Raw genomic sequence first — 19,598 nt, 5'->3', positions numbered from 1 at the left:
GAGCCAAAGGCAGAGGCTGAACCAACCGAGCCACCCAGAGCACCCCCCGCCCCTGGTTGTCTTATAAACAGGAGGAGTCCCTCCCAGATTCTGGCGTTCGTCCTGAGTGATCAGCGTTCTCCACTTTCCGTCTCTCAGTGGTGGCCTCAGTGGGCTGCTGGGACGAGCTACGTGAGGGGCCACTGGCTGGACACTGCCGTCTGTGTGACGTCTTCATGTGCCCTCTTATGTCCTGCCACCCCACCTCTCCACAGCACTCCCACACTATCCTTGGGCCTTCAGTTTGCTTTTTGCTGCCAAGGCCCACATCTGGGTCCCATGCCCTGACTGGGAGTCCCCACGGTCTCTAGCACTGGGCCCTGCCCATGGCGGGGGCTTCATGACTTCACCTCTGGATCAAAACAGACTCCCCATGTCGCAGTGGACAGAACCAGCCCTGGAACTAACTGGTTGGTGGAACCAAAACCTTGACGGGCTGATCAGGCTTCAGGTATAGCTTGATCTGCCTTCAAGACAGTTTCTCTCCATCTCTTGGTTCTTCGCCCTTGACTGACTTTGCTCTGCGGCAGGCAAGCCCTCCCCTGTGGGGACGCTAGGCCACCAGCAACAGCAGCACCTGCAAGGACAGAGACAGAGCTCCTCCCACCGCAGGCTGAAAACCACCCAAACCAGAAATGACTGTGGCAGGACTGGCTCGCATCCTGCAGCCATCACCGAGTCAAACACGAGTCAAACACGAGTCAGACACGGAGGCTGGAGGGACAGAGCGCTTGCATCCATCAGTCCTGGGGGGAGCCCCTGAGAGACCGGAGAGAGAAGCAGGCTCCCCACTGAGCAGGGAGCCCGACAGGGGGCTGGATCTTGGACCCTGAGATCAAGACCTGAGCCGAAGGCAGACACTTAACCTTAACCATGAGCCCCCCCGCAGTGTCCCCAGGAGGAGGACTTTTTGGACAAGGACTGACAGCACGAATGAGCGGAAGGTGAGGGACCACCAGCATCCTCTTAGTTTCCTTCCGGAAAGTCCCCCCTCCTGGGCCCACTGGGAACGAGGGGGCCGCCGCAGGCCCACGAGCGCACCCCGGGTTACAGAGCACTTCTCACACGGCCCATGGCACCCGCGCGACCCACCCCCCAGGCCTGGCGTCACCCCAGCCTTCAGGCCCTGGAAGCCACAGGGACCCCGAGGCAGAGAGGCATGGGGGTCGCGCTGATTCACAAAGCCTGGGAGGAGCCCCAGGGGTGCGGAGAGCAGCAGGTGCGTGTGGGGAAGGAGAAAGAGCAGGCTGACCTCAGGCCACTTCCTCCACGTCGAGCTCCCCACCCCTCCCCAGCGGGGGCCCAGGCCTGTCCACCTCCACCTCCTCCTCCCGGCCTCTCTCCCTTATCTCTCCCTGCTGGCCGCTGCCATGCCTGCTCCCCAACCTTTGTACCTTGCTCCGAGCTCGCTGTTCTTTTCCTGGACCTGGGAGTCAGGCCTCACTTTCACTCGGGGCTCGCGTCCTCAAGGTCGCCTCGCCATGTGCACGGGGAAGTGCTCCCGCTTCGTGGGACTCTCCCTCATCCCCCTCTCCCTGGTCTGCATCGTGGCCAATGCCCTCCTGCTGGTGCCTGGGGGCAAGACCACCTGGACGGACAACACCCACCTCAGTTTGCAAGTCTTGCTCATGGCCGGCTTCCTCGGGGGAGGCCTGATGGTGAGCGGGCCAGAGGGTGGGGTGGGATCCCGAGCAGGGGAGGGGGAGGGGACCTGGAGCCTCCCTGGCCGCCCCCAGATACTGAGCACCTGTGAGCTCAGCACCTGAGCTGAACCGCCCCGGCCCCGGGGGAAAGGGAAAGAAGGAAGGCTGGAGGGCAGCCCCGCTTCTGGGGACGAGGGGAGGGAGGCCGTCCTGCCTGTCTCCCAGCCGCATCTGGCAACAAATGCTGGCACACCTCACCGCGAGGGCAGAGGGAACTGCTAGCTGTGTGGGCACCCATCAGGCCAAGATGATGCGGCTGAGGAGGGGGAGGGTAGGGACACGGGAGCCAGGGGCAGGGTTACAGCTCCGTCATCCCACCTGTCACCTCCATGTCCCCTCACTCACGGCCCACCCCGGGGCTGCAAAGCTCGGGGCAGCCTGGGGTAGAGACCTCAAGTCCTCCCGGAGACTCGATCTGTCAGAAGTGGGGGAGGGGAGATGCCTCTCTGGACCTCCTCATCCCCATCCTCCCACCCCTCCCTGTTGGGGGGAACTTCTGGAAGGTCAGGATAGGTTAACAGCAGTCATGGGGTGAAGACTACAGACCTGCCCAGCAGGGTTCCTCACTCCTCATGTGAAAGTCTCCCCAGGACAGATGAGGGTCCCCGGGGACAGGGCTCACCAACCTTTGCCTCTTTCTCTGGTCACACTGCTCCATACACCCTCCCCCGATGTCACAGTGCACCCCTCTCCAGCCCTGCCAACCCCACTTCCCTGCAATCTAACCCATGTACCTCCGGGGTGAGCCCCCCAAGACACCTAGCATACCCCCTCACCCAGGCTCATTCCCAGATGCACTCTTCCCACCTCCAAGCCCTGAGCCACCCACACAGTCCTGCCACCCCTGCCCCCCACAGGCCACGTCCCTGCTTTCCCTGGAGCTGGGTTCCTGCTGCCGAGATCACAGGATCACAGAAAACGGGAATGGGACTGCCTGTTTCACTGGCTGCCATGGGTGGAGGGTAACTGCCTGGTTCAGTGCCCTATATTTGCAGGCACTCGATTAACCCTCCGTGAGCAACGTAAACAAATGAGCAGGATGGGCGTAGGTGCCACCAAGGAAACAAAGCAGCACGCTACAGGGAGGAGAGGGGGTGGGGCATGGTTTATAGCATTTTCTTTCTTTCTTTTTTTTTTTTTTAACATCCTCTTCTATCCCCTTTGAATTTCACTTGTAGGCAAGAGTATACTTTTAGAAAAAAAGATTTTATTTATTTATTTGAGAGAGAGAGCATGAACAGGGGAAGAGGGAGAGGGAGAAGCAGACTCCCCACTGAGCAGGGAGCCCGAAGCAGGGCTCGATCCCAGGACCCTGAGATCATGACCTGAGCTGAAGGCAGAGGCTTAACCCACTGAGCCACCCAGGCGCCCCAAGAGTATACTTTTCATTTGTTTTAAGTAAACTCTGTGCCTCACATGGGGCTCAAACTCAGAACCCCAAGATCAAGAATCGCGTGCTCTACCAACTGAGCCGATCAGCCCCCGTTATAGCATTTGCAAGGCCTCGATAAGGCGAGATCTGAAAGGAACCCCACAAGAGAAAACAAAGGACCCCGCACGGCAGACAGGGGCTGGCAAGGGCACAGGCCAGGCTCGCATATCCGGGGATCATATGGGCGTCCGGGCTTCAATGAGATGAGATCCGAGGTGGGCACCGGCCAGACCCTGTACACCCTTGTGAGGAATCTGAATTTTATCACAAGGACAACAGCAAACTATTGAAGGACCTGTTACCTTCTTTTGAGCGTTTGAACTTGTAAGTCACATGGAGAAGTGCCCAGTGAATGTTCACAAAGTGAACCCCCCACAGACCCAGGACGCAGACCAAGATACCGGTCATTACCAGAATCCCAGACAGACCTCCCACGCCGGGCTCGACCCCCGCGAGAGTCCCCAACCCCCTGATTTCTAACCCCGTAGGCTAGTTTTGCCTGTTCGGCACGTTATATAAATGAAGTTGTCCGGTATAATAATTTTGTGTCTGGTTTCTCTAGCTCCATGCATGTTTGTGATTTCACTGGTATCATTACATAGACATAGTCTATTATTTCCGGCGCGTTCCGGTGTGTGAACAGACCACAATTAATTTAAACATCTTACCGGCGATGGATGTTTGGATAGGCCCCCAACTTGGGTTTATTACAAATAAGTCTGCTCTAGACGCTCCTATAAATGTCTTCAGGTGAAATTCTGTTTGCATGGCTGTTGGATGGATACTCAGAGGTGAACTCCTGGTTCTTTAGGTGTGCGAGCGTTCAGTGCTAATAGATATTGCCGCAGAGTACTCTGAAGCTCTTATCCCAAGTTCATTCCCACCAGAAAAGTAGGAGAGTTCTAGATGCTCCATACCCTGCTGGATTTAGGGGGTCCCACAGGCGGCCGTGTGGCATGAGAGCTGGAGGTGAGCCAGTGACCTAAGAGCCCACAGAGGCCACTGTGGTTGGCCAGGGGAGTTGACAATGGCCGAGAACCAGCCAGGCACCAAGGAAGCAGTTTCAAGCTATGAACTCAGTGTTTCCTTCTGTGTTTACCATGACCCTTCTCTCGGCGCAGAGTAGATGGTGCAGAGCACAACAGGGGAGCTTGTACAACGAAAGGAGCTTAAATACTTTTAGTAAGAAAACAGAAATCTCGGGTGCCTGGGGGGCTAGTGGGTTAAGCCTCTGCCTTCAGCTCAGGTCATGGTCTCAGGGTCCTGGAATCAAGTCCCGGGTCGGGCTCTCTCCTTGACGGGGACCCTGCTTCCCCCTCTCTCTCTGCCTGCCTCTCTGCATACTTGTGATCTCTCTCTCTCTCTGTCAAATAAATAAATAAAATCTTAAAAAAAAAAGAAAATAGAAATCTCAAAGAGATAGGTCATTCGAAAACTGGTCAGTCCTAAAGGCAATTCTAGGTATCTTTGGATTCTGGAGCTTCCCAGGTAAGAGAGAGCAAAGCACCAGGGCCAGTGATCGTTCTAGACCTGCCGAGAGACAAGGAGGCGGGGAGAGGGAGCATCCGGCAGAACTCCGGTTCAGCTCTGCAGGTGTTTCTGTGAGGTCAGGATGAGTGAGATAACAGAATCAAAACTCCCGGCCCCACCCCTAGGGAGGAACCAAATGCCACCTGGTGCGCTGTGTGCACACAGGGAGGCAAAGATCAAGACAGCTGTGGAATCCCAGAGACAGGCGATAGGCAAAGAACCTGGGGTTGTGCAAGAGATCAAGGCTAGATCCAAAGAGAGGAGCCTCGCTTGCCTTCCTAGAGCTCAGTCTTTTGTTTTTTTAAGACTTTATTTATTTATTATTTGAGAGAGAGAGTGTGTGTGTGTGTGCATGCATGTGGGTTGTGGGAGGACAGGGAGAGAAGGAGACAAAGAATCCCAAGCAGATGGGGCGCCTGGGTGGCTCAGTGGGTTAAGCCGCTGCCTTCGGCTCGGGTCATGATCTCGGGGTCCTGGGATCGAGCCCCGCATAGGGCTCTCTGCTCAGCAGGGAGCCTGCTTACTCCTCTCTCTCTGCCTGCCTCTCTGCCTGCTTGTGATCTCTCTCTGTCAAATAAATAAATAAAATCTTAAAAAAAAAAAAAAAAGAATCCCAAGCAGACACCACACTGAGCGCTGAGCCGGACATGGGGTTTGAGCCCACGCCCCTGAGATCATGACCTGAGCTGAAATCAAGAGTCGGACAGTCCCCCCGACAGAGCCAGCCAGGCGCCCCTCCCAGAGCTCAGTCTTAATGGGCTCCCGTCTGAAGAGACCCTGAAGGCTTTGGGCAGAGAAAAGTCCCCGTTGAAAGCTAAGTTCACTCTGGTGGGAGCGATGTAGGATGGGGTGTTCAGCACGGGGCCAACATAGATGTCTTGTAGAGAGGCTGAGAACGTCATCCTTGTGGGAGGTGATCGGGCGCTGGACCGTGCAGGCAAATGGACAGACAGATTTGAGAACCATTAAAGGAGAAGTTGAGAAGACTTGAGGTCTGGCTTGGGTTTGAAGGATTCCAGTTTTCTGGTGTGGGTGACCTGAAAAATATTTCCACTGACGGGGACAAATAAGGTCACAGGGAGATGAATTTGGGGAATTTTGGGGGAATTGCCAGCTCAGTAGGAGGCTGCCTGGTTTAGGCTAAAACCAAGAGAGTGAAAGTAACACACCCTTCAGCACGTAGATTTGAATCTGAGGCTGAGGACTGCCCCCAGGGGACAGCGGGTGCCCTGAAAGGGACGGGCTGTGAGAGGAGGGCCACAGGGAGGAAGAAGGACAAAAAGGACCAGGGTTGGACCTTGGGGGTCCCTACGCTTCCTATCAGAGCGTTCACTACCACTGTCCTCCGCCCTCCACCTAATCCAGCTCACCAGACACTCCAACACCACGGTTCTTCCTGCCGCCCAGGGGATTTATAGTTATGGAGCTAGTCTTGACCTCTGGTCCCCCTGGTACGCACAGCTCTGGGAGGTGGGTAGGAAGACCCAGAGAGATGAATCCATTCGTGGAGTGTGAAGTGAGCCCAGGGGGTGGGGGGCTTAACCCCAGGCCCCCTGACTCCGGCTCAAATGGGCACCTACTGGGCACAAAGTCTGTGGCAGATATCGTGACATTGGGCCCCGCCTTCCCAGAGGCTGCGGTGTGAACCCAGAGAAGTAGGAGCATACATAATGGTAAAGGTAGAACCCCAGCGCCCTCTGGGAGCAGTGGAGATAAAGTCTTCCTGTGGTCCAAAGGGCTGAGGGCATCCCGGGCGGCTCCAGGGGTAGATGAGCACCGGTGCGTGCACGGTGCCTGTAAGGGAAGGGAGGGGCCGCGCCGTCACACTGTCCTTCCTCCGCAGGTGCTGTGTCCCGGCATCTCAGCGGTTCGCGCGGGGGGCAAGGGCTGCTGCGGTGCGGGCTGCTGCGGAAATCGCTGCAGGGTAAGATCCAAACGAGGGCGGGGCCCGGGGCTGGGTCTCCGAACTGGCCTTAGCGGAGCCACCCCTGAAGCCGCGGGAGCTCCCCCCGCAGGGTCCCAGCTCCTCCTCGCCCCTCCCCGCCCCCGCTCCCGCCGGCCTCAGCCTCAGCGGGCCTGCAAAGGAGACCGGGGCCCCCACGAGCGCCCGCGGCCTCTGGCTCGTTGGGGCAGCTCCGGGCCAGCAGCGGGCTTGGGCCTGGAGCCGAGCGGAGTAAGGCGCGCGCACGCGGGGGCAGCGGCCCCGCTCACCGCCGCTCGCACTGCGCCCCCAGATGCTGCGCTCCGTCTTCTCCTCGGCATTCGGGGTGCTGGGGGCCATCTACTGCCTCTCGGTGTCGGGAGCCGGGCTCCGAATTGGACCCAAGTGCCTCATGGACCACCGCTGGGACTACCACTTCCAGGACACCGAGTAAGGCTCGGCGCGCCCCCGCCCCTGCGTTTGCCACCTGTCGGGAGCTCGGGAGCTCGGGAGCCCGGGAACCCCGGGACGCTGCGCGCCTTCGCCGGGGCCACCTCCACGTGGGCCGAACCCCCTCGGCGCCTGCGCGGGGCTGGGGGCGGGCGCTCCGGGTGCCCGTCCCCTCTCACGTGACCCCGCCCCCGCCCCCCGGCCGCAGAGGCGCCTACTTAAAGAACCGCACCCTGTGGGATCTGTGCGTGGCGCCGCCCGGCGTGGTGTCCTGGAACGTGACGCTCTTCTCGCTGCTGGTGGCCGCCTCGTGCCTGGAGATCATGCTGTGCGGGGTGCAGCTGGTGAACGCCGCCCTCGGCGTCTTCTGCGGCGACTGCAGGAAGAAGGTGGGGCGGCGGGGGCTGGGGCTGGAGCGGGGCTCCGCTGGCGGCCTGGCAGCGCCCTCACCGCCTTATTCCCGCAGGGCTCCCCCAGCTGAGGCTGCGCTGACCGCTCTGCTCGCTCCTGGACGCCCGCCTGGCCCACCCTGCCCTGGAAATAAAACTTTGAACTCTCTTGCGCCTCTCAGATGGGGGGTCCCGTCCACGCAGGAGCGCTCCAAGGCCTCCAAGGCGCAGGGCCTCCGGAGCGCCCCGGTGTGGGACCCCTGCACGTTCCAGCGACTGGTCCCTGAGCTGTGAGCGTGCGCTCGAATTGAACGAATCGAGACAGGCGGGCTCTATGCGCTCAAGAATTGAACAACCCGGGGGTCTAAGACGGGTCCTTTTTTTTTTTTTTTTTTTAAGGAAATAGATTACTTCACTTTTTAGAAAAACACTCTGGTAATGGGATAGGTATCCGCCACTGGAGGGACTTTTTAAGATAAGATGAAGTCTGAGAAAGGGAAATTGGCCCCGCAATCTGGTGAGTGGGTTAGCCAGCTGGGTCGCTGGGGGGGGTTCCAGGTCGGGACCCCAAGGACAAAGGGGGAAGTCCCAGGTGGAAATCCATACATGGAAAAGCCACTCTTTGACTTTCGTAGGGAAAGGAAGGAAACTGTGGAAAAGACAAATGAGCTTAAACTCTAGAAAATGAGACCTTGAGGTGTTCTAGCTTCATCGTCTCCTAATTTGGTAGAAGTTTCTCAGGCTGAGGTCCCTAGTAGTTTAGAAAGGAAACAGCCTGAGCTCCTAATGACAACCAGGTGTCCGCAGACGCCCTCAGGAGGCCGGGGACTCCCCGCACTTGGGTGCAAAAGTGTGTTTAAGGGCATTTTCCAAGGTTATGGGTCCGTAACTTTCAGTGGCATCTGGGGACTCCTGAGCCCCAAGCCGAATTTGGGCCTGGCCCAGTGTCTCGGGCTGGGAGGAGGAGTGGGGAGACACAGTTTCCTACCCCTGAAACAAGCAAGACCAGAGCCAAGACAGAGAAGCTTTAATAGCGAGCGGTGGGACTGGCCCCGGGGCGGGCGCCCTGGTTAACTGCGGCAGCAGAAAAAGCGCACGTCGTTGAGCGCGGTGTCATCCAGGAGACCCCTCGGCCGCTCCACCTTGGTCTGCAAACCGCACAAGCCTTTGGGGCAGGCCTTACTCCACTCTCCAAAGTCACCCCAGGTCAGGCCGGGCCCCTCCAGCTCCGTGCCGTCGGAGCAGCGGAAGCGCACGTTGTTGGCCGCCGTGTTGTCCCCCCGGGTCTCCGGGGCCTCCACGCGCAGTGAGAAAGCCACGAGGAAGCCACCCCTGGGACACCACAGGGGCTCACTCCACACGCCCCACCTGCGAGGAAAGGGGAGAAGCTCTACCTCTGGGTCTTCCCCCCACCCCCGTCCCGACCCAGCTTTGGGGTCTCCTCAGGGGGTGCTGCACGACCCGGGTGGGCGGGGTCTCGTCACCTGACCTCCGCCAAGGGGCGGAGGGGAGGTCTCCACCCACTCCCCAGGTCTAAGCTGCCCCACAGCCCTGGAGGAAACTTCTAGCGCGGAGGGTGGGCATGTAACAGGGTAAGGGGCATATCCGCATCCTGGGGGGCCCTTGGACCCTGTCCCGCACCTTCCAGACTGGGACTGCACCACTTGCTTGTTGCGCTCTGCGTTCCCCCGCGAGCAGTGCAGTCGGATCCCGTTCAAAGCTGTGTCATCGCCAGCAATGCCTTGGAGGGGCTCCTCCTGGTAAGGACCAGTTAAAAGACTGTCAGGCTGTGTTCCCTGCACGGGGTCGTGCATCTCCCTCCTCAGAGACCTAGGCCTGAACCCCCACCTTGAGCGAGAACCCGCTGGCGAAGAATCCATCAGGACACATCTCGGGCAAGGCCCAGTCACCCCAAGGACCCCCGTTGGTCACGTCGATGACCGATGCGTAGTCGCTCAGGCGGTCTGCTGGTGTGTGTCCCCAGCAGGTGGCCCATAGCAGCAGCAGCAGCTGGGCTCCTGGCCCCCTCTCCATCCTGCAGCCTATGTGAGCCTGGCCCCTTACGCAGATTTATACCACCTCTGCTCCTCTGAAGGCTCTGATTACGGAAGGGCCTCCTGGATTAAGTGACACCCAAAACTAATCCGTTCTGGGAACCTTGCAGACTCCACCTCTGCTCAAGGAGACAGAGGCTTCCAGCACTGGAGAAGAGGAGAAGGGGCCCAGAGAACTGACCAACAGTTGAGTGAACACCACCCCCCCACCCGAGCATTTACTGCAGGCTCTGACTTCTGGTTCTGTTCTGCTGGCTCTGTTCTGCTGGCGTTGTTACTCAATCCTCACCCCGGGTGTGTGTGGGGGGATTACCCTTTCTACTCCACAGATGGTGGAAATGGGGCTTAGAGATGGCAAGCAACGTGCCTAAGGTCAAGGTCAGCAAGCTAGGAAACGCTCCGACTCTGGGAAGTGGAGAGACCCTCCGTCTGGGGTTGGAAAGGATGTTCTGAAACGCTGGAGAGGATGGGTAGCCAGCAACCTTAGGGACCTCCAGGATTGGAGGGAGCATTAGAGGGAGAGATGGGGCAAGAATCCAGAAACTGTGCGAGCTAGAAAGGACCTCCTTAGTGATTGCGGTCCTGACTCCCAGAGAATCTGGGGTACCCCTTCCCCTAAGAAGAAAACATACACAGACAGGAACAATTCTAGGAAGTTTATGGACAGGGGGTTAAGAACCTCTAAGAACAAGAGATGCTGTTTTTTGGTGAGTTTTTTGTGTGTGAGATTGATTTATCTATTTGACACAGAGGGAGAGCACAAGCAGGGGGAGCAGCAGGCCGAGGGAGAAGGAGAACAGGCTCAGGCTCCCTGTGGAGCAGGGAGCCCCACGTGAGACTGGATCCCAGGACCCTGAGGTCATAACCGGAGCCTAAGACAGATCCTTAGCGGACTGAGGCACCCATGCACCCCAAGAGATGCTGTTTCTGCCATCACTTCCTGGGTCCTTCCCCTGAGTGTTTCCTAACTATGACCACCAGGTGGACTCCTATTTGGGGAAGAAAACAAAAAAGGCTCATTTGTCATAGGGTACACCACCCGATTTGCCTGCTCTCCACACTTTCCTGTGTTTATTCAATACATATTTATATAGCAATAATGTATTTTGGCCTAGGCACTATTCTAAGTGCTGCGAATAGAACAGCAACCAGGAAAAACAAGCCCCCTGTCTTCATCGGAGCCCACATCTGCATGGGGGAGATGTGATACATCTTCCGCTGGACCTGGAGCTGTGTGAAGGCTCTTTTGTCTTCTTGAGGCTTAGGACAGGGCCTGGATGCAGAAATAGTTCATAAAGTTTGGTTTGAAGAATAATGTGGGGGGCGTGCTTGCCTGGCTCAGTCCATAGAGCATACCACTCCTGACCTTCAGGTCATGAGTTCAAGCCCTAGGTTGGGCAGAGAGATTACTTAAAAAAAAAAAAAAAAAAAACCACACACCCAAAAAAAAAGTGAGTAACGGGAGAGCCGGAACCAATCTGGGGTTTAAAAGAAACTAAACCACAAAAATGTAAATGTATAAAGCATCCAGATGGAGACAGGTCCCCTGGAGACAGGCTTGTGAATTTAGAAGGGGGTACTTCCTGGACCCCAGGTGCCCTGCGTTTGAACTTCATAGGGGAAGATTTATGGAGCAATTGCGGTAAGATTTTCCATGTACAGTGTTTGCACATACGTTACCATCTAATCCTCAGGTGAGATCGACAAAGTACCTATTATTGTCCTCAATTTACAGTGGCGAGAATTCAAGCCCAGAGCTAATGTAGGGCCCACACCATGGCTCAGTGGGGGAGCTGGTTCGACCCCAGGCCCTCTTTTCTCTCACTACCACCTGGTCCCACGCGGAAGGCAAACGCAGAGACGTCGCTGCCGAACCCTCCCCCCGCCGCCATCCTCTTCGCGGGTGAATCCCCCCAATCTTCTTCATCCGGTCCTTCCCGGCGGGGATGCTGCCCTCTGGGGCAAAGGGCACAGGGGAAGGGGACTTAGTAGGTTAATTATTAACCCTTAGCAACTTAGGGCACCGGAGGCTTCTGCCGAGGGGCAGGGACAAGGGGTGGCTTGGGCTGGAAAGGGAGCGATGGCCCCGGCAGCAGCCGTCGGGGTCGCTTTGCTTCGGCTGGCCTCGCGGCGCTGGGTCCGCCACGCGATTCCTCTCGCGCTCCTCTTGCTGCTGCTGCTTTCTGTCTGCGCTTGGAGCTCGCGTGAGTGCTCGCCGCCCTCCTCGGCTCGGGGAGGAACGGGGAAGCCAAACGCTGGTGACCTAAGTCCCCTCTCCGAGCACTCAGCGCTCGGCCTCGCCCCTCCCCAGGCGCCCCCCCAGGCTGCGGATCCGGGACGCAGCCGTGCATTCCCGAGGGCACGCCGCCGGTCCAGGTATGCCCGGCATAGAGCTGGGGCCGGGAGCTCCGGGTGGGACCCCGATCGCGGGCACGGGGCCAGGCTGAGGATCGGGTGACGGGCGGGTCCTGCGCCTTGGCTCCCCTCTCCCGTCCGCAGCCGAATACGGCAGGAGAGACGCTAGCCAGGGGTCATTTCTGCAGGGTCCCACGGGGCTACTGGGCGAAGGAGACCCAGCGGGCTAGGGGTTCTGCTCCCGCCCCCTTCCGCGCGTGTCTACCCCCAGGTCCCGCGGCAGTCGGGTTCCCTGGAGGCCCCCAAGTGGGAAGAGCCTCCGTGTGGGGGCCCCCAGGGCGTGCTGGGCCACGTGATGGGGCCGTTCCGCGCCAGCCTGGACCCCGAAGGGGACGTGGCTTTGTCGCAGTACCTAGCCGGATGGAGGGCGCTGGTCAGGTGAGCGCTCTCGCGCCCCCCACCCGGCGCCGCCTCCCGGGGCTCCCCCGCCCCCTCTCCAACCACCGCGCTCTGCCCGCCACCGAACACGCAGGTTCCTAACTCCCCTCGGCTCCATCTTCGCCTTCGCCACGAGCGAGGCCTTCGCCAAAGTGACAGCCCTCGAGGCTCGGGTGCACGGCCCGGAGGCGGCGCACTACTCGTCGCTGTTGGCCATGGCGGCGTGGGAACGGCGGGAGAGACGGCTGGAGCGCCCCGGCGTCGCCCCGCGAGACACCGCCAGCTCCTCGGGCTCCCGGATCCTGCTCTTGCTGCACCGAGCGCTGCGCTGGTCCCAGCTCTGCCTCCACCGGGTGGCGACCGGGACCCTCGGAGGCCCGGACGCCGGCGTGCAGTGCAGCGACGCGTACCGCACAGCCCTGGGCCCGCACCACCCCTGGGTGGTCCGCCAGGCCGCCCGCCTCGCGTTCCTCGCCTTCCCGGGTCGCGGCCGCTGGCTGGAGCTCGCGTGCCCGGGCGCCGGAGAGGCGGAGGCGCGGGCTGCGCTGGTCCGGGTGGCGGGCACCCTGGAGGACGTCTACAACCGCACCCAGGGCCTGCTGGCCGAGCGCGGCCTGCTCCAGCTGGCCTGAAGCCCCCCGCGGCCCCCATGCGCGGAGACCTAGCCTCCAGGCTTCTGGCCCGCAGGCCCCTGCGTCCGCCCAGTGGGCGGGGCCGCCGGAGCCACGCCTCCGCGTGATGTCGATGCCTGGAGGGCCCGCCCCCGGCAGGGTAGGGTAACTCCCGCCCGCTCTGCGCAGCCGCGGGGCGAGGGGAGGCGCGGTGGGAGTAAGACGCGCTCGTGGGGTGCGGCGGGTTCGGAGCGTCTCGTGAGATGACTGCAGGCTCTGGAGGGAAGTGGAAACAATGGACGTGGGAAGATGCGTCATCCCTGTTCCCGGCAGCCGGAGACTCTTGCTCCCAGCCACTCCCAAGGCTGCGGGTGCCAGCTGCGTGCCCAGTCTCCGGCCCAGCCCTGCGCCCCGAGCCCCGGCCCAGCGCGGCAGGCTGCTTGCCGGGCTCGTCCGCACACGCAGCCGATGCAGCCCCCGCCCCCGGAGCCGCACCTCTCCGTGTGCGCAGCGGCCTTTGCGTTGGGCCGCCCGAGCGTGAAAGCTGCGCGCCAGGACGCACCAGCGGGCGCACGGCTCCTGCAAAGGCCCTCTTGACCGCTCCCACGGCAACAGGGAACGGGCAAGTGGCCGTTTCACATGCCGAGAACTCAAAGGGTGGGTCCGGCCCACTTTCCTCCTGCATCCCAGAATCCTGTCGATGCAGCTTCTGTTACGTGTCTTCGCCGGAATGTCTGCTAGACATAAGGAACCTAACATGTCCCAACCTGAGCTCAATAAATTTTTTAAAAAGATTTCATTTATCTATTTGACAGACAGAGATCACAAGCTGGCAAAGAGGCAGACAGAGAAAGTGGGAGGGAAGCAGGCTCCCCGCTGAGCAGAGAGCCCAATGCAGGACTCGATCCAAGGACCCTGAGATCACAACTCGAGCTGAAGGCAGAGGCCAAACCCACTGAGGCACCCAGGGGCCCCTAGCTCAATACATTTTAAAAGATTAAAACAATAACAAAAAGATTAGGGGCTCCTGGGTGGCTCGGTCGGTTAAGGGTCTGACTTTTTATTTCAGCCTGGGATCGAGACCTGCGTCAACGGAGTGTCTGTTCAAGATTCTCTCTCCATATCTCAAATAAATAAATCTTTAAAAAAAAATAAATTTCAAAAGACCGAAGTCACAAAATATTCCCTAAAAGGAAATGAAACAGAGATCTGTAACAGGAAGGGATTTGAGAAATTCACAAATACGTAGAAAAGAAACAACATGCTCCTGAAGTCAAAGAAGAAATCACAGGGCAAGCATTGTGAGATGAGTGAAAAGGAAAACAAAACACATTAAAGCTTAGGGTGCAGCATAAGCAGTGCTCACAGGGAAACTTGTCCCTGTAAATGCCTATTTCATTTTATTTTTATTTTTTTAAAGATTTTATTTATTTATTTGACACAGAGAGAGAGAGAGATCACAAGTAGGCAGAGAGGCAGGCAGAGAGAGGGGGAAGCAGGCTCCCTGCTGAGCAGAGAGCCCGATGTGGGGCTCGATCCCAGGACCCTGAGATCATGACCCGAGCCGAAGGCAGAGGCTTTAACCCACCGAGCCACCCAGGTGCCCCTGTAAATGCCTATTTTAAAAATGAAGAAAGATCTTAAATCAATAGATCAAGTGTCCTACTTAAGAAACTACAAAAAGGGGCGCCTGGGTGGCTCAGTGGGTTAAAGCCTCTGCCTTTGGCTCGGGTCATGATCTCAGGGTCCTGGGATCGAGCCCCACATCGGGCTCCCTGCTCAGCAGGGAGCCTGCTCCCCACTCTCTTTCTGCCTGCCTCTCTGCCTACTTGTGATCTCTGTTAAATAAATAAAATCTTAAAACAAAAAGAAATTATAAAAAGAAGAGCAAACTAAAACAAAACAAAAAAAAAGCAGAAGGAAAGAAATAAAAAGGTCAGAGTGGAGAGGCGCCTGGGTGGCTCAGTCAGTTGGGTGTCTGCCTTCTCAGGATCCTGAGATCAAGCCCTGCATCAGGCTTCCTACTCTGCAGGGAGCCTGCTTCTCCCTCTGCCTCTCCCCCTGGTCATACTCTCTCTCTGTCTCTCAAATAAATAAAATACTCTTTTTAATTTCAAAGGCTTTAAAAAAATATTTTATTTATGTATTTATTAGAGAGAGAGCACAAAGCAGGGGAAGCAGCAGCCAGAGGTAGAACCAGGCTCCCTGCTGAGCAGGGAGCTGATGTAGGACTTGATCCCAGTACCCTGAGAACATGACCTGAATCAAAGGCAGATGCTTAACCGACTGAGCCACCCAGAGGTCTCAAATAAAATGTTTTTTAAATTTAAATGTTTGTGGGATACCTCGGTGGCTCAGTGGGTTAAAGCCTCTGCCTTTGGCTCAGGTCATGATCCCACGGTCCTGAGAGGACCAGCCCCGCATCGGGCTCTCTGCTCAGCAGGGAGCCTGCTTCCCTTCCTCTCTCTCTGCCTGCCCCTCTGCTTACTTATGATCTCTGTCTGTCAAATAAATAAATAAAGTCTAAAAAAAATTTTTTTAATGTTTGTTTCAAAGAATACCAGTGAAGGAAGTGAAAAGACAATCAATAGAATGAGAGAAAATATTTGCAAATCACAAAGACTTAGTATCTAGAAATAAAAAAGAACGCCTAGGATTCAACAATAAAAAGATAACCCAAGAGGCGCCTGGGTGGCTCAGTTGGTTGGGCGGCTGCCTTCGGCTCAGGTCATGATCCCAGCGTCCTGGGATCGAGTCCCATATCGGGCTCCTTGCTCGGCAGGGAACCTGCTTCTCCCTCTGTCTCTGCCTACTTGTGATCTCTCTCTCTCTCTCTCTCTCTCTCTCTCTCTCTCTCTCTGACAAATAAATAAATAAAATTAAAAAAAAAGATAACCCAATTTTGGGGGATCTGGCTGGCTCAGTTGCTGGAGCATGTGATGCTTCACCTCGGGCTTGTGAGCAGGAGCCCCACGATGAGTGTAGAGATTACTTAAAAATAATAATAGAATAAAAATAAAACAGGCCAAGGATTTAAATAGACATTTCTCCAAAGAAGATATGCAAATGGCCCATTAGCACGTGAAAATATGCTGAACATCACTAATCGATAAGGAAATGGGGGTGGGGGCCACCCAAGATGCCCCTTCGCGCCCAGGAGGACGGCCACAACAGGAAGCGCACAGTGACCGTCAGCGAGGACGCGGAGAGACGCGGTGCTCACGGATGCACCCTCGGGGGCAGCTGCTATGGGAAACTGTCATTTCCGCAAAATGCTAAATCCAGAGTTCCTTTCTTTCTTCAAGTCTTTATTTGACAGCGAGCACAAGCAGGCAGAGCGGCAGGCAGAAGGAAAGAGAAGCAGGCTTCCCGCCGAGCAGGGAGCCCGATGTGGGGCTTGATCCCAGGACCCCGGGATCATGCCCTGAGCCGAAGGCCTACGCTTGACTGACTGAGCCCCCAGGCGCCCCAAGCCTGAGTTCCTACGTGACCGAGCAATTCCACTCCGGGTGTACGGTCCTAGGTGTATACACCCAAGAGAAGCGAGGCCTGTGCAGCCATTCTAGTTCAGAGACACCCAAACGCACCCCAAGACTCTGAACCGCGACGCCCTTCAGATTACGTCAGTCCCGCGCAGCCCGATGGGAAACGTAGTCCATCCACACCGTCGTGGACGCTTTTCTGCGCGTCGGCCGGCCACCCTGCCGTCAAGCGTTCACCGTCGCAAAAGAATGTTCCCTGCGCCGTTGCTTTCCCTTCCGCCGTCAATCGTGACTTAGCTTCGCCCGCAGACGGCTCCACCGCCTGACTGAAGAGAGTGACAGGGCGCTTTACGACAGTTGCTTTGGGGCAGTGCCGGAGGAGGAAGATGGCGGCCACCTTAGTAGCCGCTCGAGGCTTGGGGTCCGTGCCGGCCTGGGGTCCCGAGGCCATTACCCCGGACTGGGAAAGCCGGGAAGTCTCCACAGGGGTGAGGAGGCACCCGGGGTTCAGGAGATGTGCGCAAGGCTGGATGCGATGGGAGGAGGAGGCCTGCGTGGGTTGGAACACGGGAGGGCGGGGGATCGAGGTGGTCTGATGCTGGAGAGCCGAAGAGGTGTCCTGAGGATGTTGGAGAGGGACGCCGGAGCGCGGAGCCCGGAGTCTCGCGGGAGGAGGGTTTCCGGCCGGCGTGGGCCTTTGGGGATGTGGGGATTGGAATCCTGATACTGTGCGGGGGTGCTGGGGCCCTGGGAGATTTGCTGGTGGGTCGGTGGCGCACGACTTGCGTGCTCTAGGGACTGCACTGAGGGATCGTTGGGGTTTGCGTACGCGGGAGAATGGGAAGGGGCCAGGACTCACCCCCTCTCCTTCCCCCAGACCACTATCATGGCCGTGCAGTTTGAAGGGGGCGTGGTTCTGGGAGCCGACTCCAGGACGACCACTGGGTGAGCTCCGGACAGGTCTTGGCCGGGCATCCCGTCTTTCCCTCCCTTCCTTCCTTCCTAGCCTGGCAGGTCGTCCTTATCCTCCACAGCCCCCCGCGCGGGGAGATCTCTCCCCTCCTTGGACTGAAGGATCTGTTCCAGCTCCCACTACTTCCCAATATCCCTTTCTCACGCTTTGGTGACATTTTTGCGAAAGTCTCTGCTGGCTTCAGTTTGGGTGGGAACTAATGGGAAATGCTGAGCCCTGGGAGTGGGTAGTAGTGGGATAGGGGTGGGAGACAAGTGGGATCGCCCCATCACGGCCCTGCCACCCTGCAGGTCCTACATTGCCAATCGAGTGACTGACAAGCTGACCCCTATTCACGACCGCATCTTCTGCTGCCGCTCGGGCTCAGCAGCTGACACCCAGGCAGTCGCCGATGCCGTCACTTACCAGCTCGGTTTCCACAGGTACCTGTGGGCAGGGGAGGGACGGGTGTTCGCAGGGAGTTGGGACCCCAGGTGCTAAATGCTCTGACTCCCAGGCCCCGACGCTACCTTTCCTGTCACTCTCCCCACCCTCTAGCATTGAGCTGAATGAGCCTCCGCTGGTCCACACAGCGGCCAGCCTCTTCAAGGAGATGTGTTACCGATATCGGGAGGACCTGATGGCAGGAATCATCATTGCAGGCTGGGACCCCCAGGAGGGAGGGCAGGTGAGATCCCCCACCCCCACCCCCAGCAGAGCACAGGCCTTTGATCCTCTCCCCACCCCAGCCATTTTCTGTTTTTCTTCCCAGTCTCTACCTCACTTAATAGTAACTCCTCCCAGACCAGTCCCACAGGGACCGCTGTATGTCCGTGTGCTGCCGTTGGTACAGCCAGTGACTCTTCTCGTCTTTCCATCTGGCAGGTGTACTCAGTGCCCATGGGGGGTATGATGGTAAGGCAGTCCTTCGCCATCGGGGGCTCCGGGAGCTCCTACATCTATGGCTACGTCGATGCGACCTACCGGGAAGGCATGACCAAGGACGAGTGTCTGCAGTTCACTGCCAATGGTGCGGACTTGGCTTTCTGGGCCTGTGAACTCCGACCCTCATATTCAAGCCACCCACCTATCCATTCCTCACTCCTTGTGAAGCCGGCATCGGACCCTGACCCCAGCTTTTTTTTGTTCGCAGCTCTTGCCTTGGCCATGGAGCGGGACGGCTCCAGCGGAGGGGTGATCCGCCTAGCAGCCATCGCAGAATCAGGGGTGGAGCGGCAGGTACTTTTGGGAGACCAGATTCCCAAATTCACCATTGCCACTTTGCCACCGCCCTGATTCCCGGAATTCTGGGATACAATGGGAGACACCCCCTAGTGACGTAAACTTCAATAAACAGTTTGTCCGAAAGAATCTACTTTGAGGTTCTTTTCTTGACCTCAACCCTGTGCTTGTTTGGCCCACTCCTGTGTGTGCAAAGCTCTGCTCTGAGCGGGGAGGGACAAGCCTTTGCAAGAGTGGTTTTCAAACCTCTTGTCCAGCCTACCTTCCCCCACACTCCCTTTCCTCCACCGTACCAGGTCCTTAGGACACCAAGGTATGGTTGAAATGGGGGCTCCCAAGAAACGGCCCACCCCCTTCCCTGTTCCAGCCCAGGGCAGAAGTCAGAATCCTGCCTGGGCCTGGGGCCACGTCCCCTTGACCTCCCTCCTGCTTGTCATCATGGCTGGCTACTGACCCAAAGGCCAGAGGGCCTCGGATCTCTGGCCCAAACTCATGGTTCCCTCCCTCCACACCCACCTCATCTTGTCAGGAGCAGCAGCGAGATTGCATTCGCTTTGGGGACAGAGGTGGACCTTGTTTGCAACTAGCGTTGAAGATGGATATGGCGGGGGGGCTGGGAGCGCTGTGGGGCAGCCCTGAAAGCTGTCATTCCCACAGGGGTGTGATGGTGAGCCGGTCTTCAGCCCCTGGGGTGGGAGGCTGAGGGCAGACTCCGGGCCCCCACGGCCATCCCCACTCAAGTGGGGGACCCAGAGGAGCTCAGTGTGTGCATGTGGTCACGGTGCCCGTTTTCCCTCCAGCTCAGGATAAGGGAACTGTAGGAACTACATTGGAAACCTTGGTCCTAGTATACGATCCTGCCTTGGGGGATTTTCGAGGCTACAAGGGAGGCTTCCTAAGGAGGCGGGAGGTCCTGCACTAAGTGCAAAAGAGCAGAGGAAGATGTCTGATCCCAAACGTGCACCTCAAAATTTTTTTTTTAAGATTTTATGTATTTATT

General features: G+C 57.8%; 4 protein-coding genes across 6 annotated transcripts; 3 read left to right on the top strand and 1 right to left on the bottom strand.

Annotated features, from left to right (window-relative positions):
• The first annotated feature begins 900 nt into the window (after positions 1-900).
• On the top strand, positions 901-7,612 carry LOC111161203 (transmembrane 4 L six family member 5). 2 transcript variants are annotated; one of them, XM_022524782.1, is made up of 6 exons: positions 901-983; positions 1,510-1,697; positions 6,548-6,628; positions 6,939-7,075; positions 7,284-7,464; positions 7,542-7,612. In XM_022524782.1, the coding sequence occupies exons 2-6, from the start codon at positions 1,521-1,523 to the stop codon at positions 7,554-7,556; spliced, it is 591 nt and encodes a 196-aa protein (XP_022380490.1). In that variant the 5' UTR covers positions 901-983; positions 1,510-1,520; the 3' UTR covers positions 7,557-7,612. The 2 variants fall into 2 exon arrangements, with proteins under 2 accessions (XP_022380490.1, XP_022380489.1); XM_022524781.1 differs by having other exon boundaries at positions 901-1,697.
• A 922-nt stretch (positions 7,613-8,534) lies between these two features.
• Positions 8,535-10,236, bottom strand: LOC111161223 (vitelline membrane outer layer 1 homolog). Of its 2 annotated transcripts, none has more exons than XM_022524815.1 (3): positions 9,307-10,236; positions 9,106-9,218; positions 8,535-8,832 (listed from the first exon to the last, which is right to left on the bottom strand). In XM_022524815.1, exons 1-3 carry the CDS (start codon positions 9,496-9,498, stop codon positions 8,535-8,537), a joined length of 603 nt encoding a protein of 200 aa, XP_022380523.1. In that variant the 5' UTR covers positions 9,499-10,236. The 2 variants fall into 2 exon arrangements, with proteins under 2 accessions (XP_022380523.1, XP_022380522.1); XM_022524814.1 differs by having other exon boundaries at positions 9,106-9,221; positions 9,313-10,236.
• A 1,247-nt stretch (positions 10,237-11,483) lies between these two features.
• On the top strand, positions 11,484-12,943 carry LOC111161229 (glycolipid transfer protein domain containing 2). Its single transcript, XM_022524826.1, has 4 exons — positions 11,484-11,722; positions 11,830-11,894; positions 12,145-12,311; positions 12,406-12,943. Exons 1-4 carry the CDS (start codon positions 11,599-11,601, stop codon positions 12,941-12,943), a joined length of 894 nt encoding a protein of 297 aa, XP_022380534.1. The 5' UTR covers positions 11,484-11,598.
• Positions 12,944-16,672: 3,729 nt separating this feature from the next.
• On the top strand, positions 16,673-18,727 carry LOC111161100 (proteasome subunit beta 6). Its single transcript, XM_022524583.1, has 6 exons — positions 16,673-16,892; positions 17,282-17,349; positions 17,668-17,799; positions 17,915-18,044; positions 18,242-18,386; positions 18,510-18,727. Exons 1-6 carry the CDS (start codon positions 16,791-16,793, stop codon positions 18,650-18,652), a joined length of 720 nt encoding a protein of 239 aa, XP_022380291.1. The 5' UTR covers positions 16,673-16,790; the 3' UTR covers positions 18,653-18,727.
• The last annotated feature ends 871 nt before the right edge of the window (positions 18,728-19,598 follow it).

This window comes from Enhydra lutris, unplaced genomic scaffold (genome assembly GCF_002288905.1).
Source record: "Enhydra lutris kenyoni isolate GAN:26980312 unplaced genomic scaffold, ASM228890v2 scaffoldscaffold82, whole genome shotgun sequence".
NCBI classification, from domain to species: Eukaryota; Metazoa; Chordata; class Mammalia; order Carnivora; family Mustelidae; genus Enhydra; species Enhydra lutris.
This window is presented reverse-complemented; position numbering and strand designations above follow the sequence as displayed.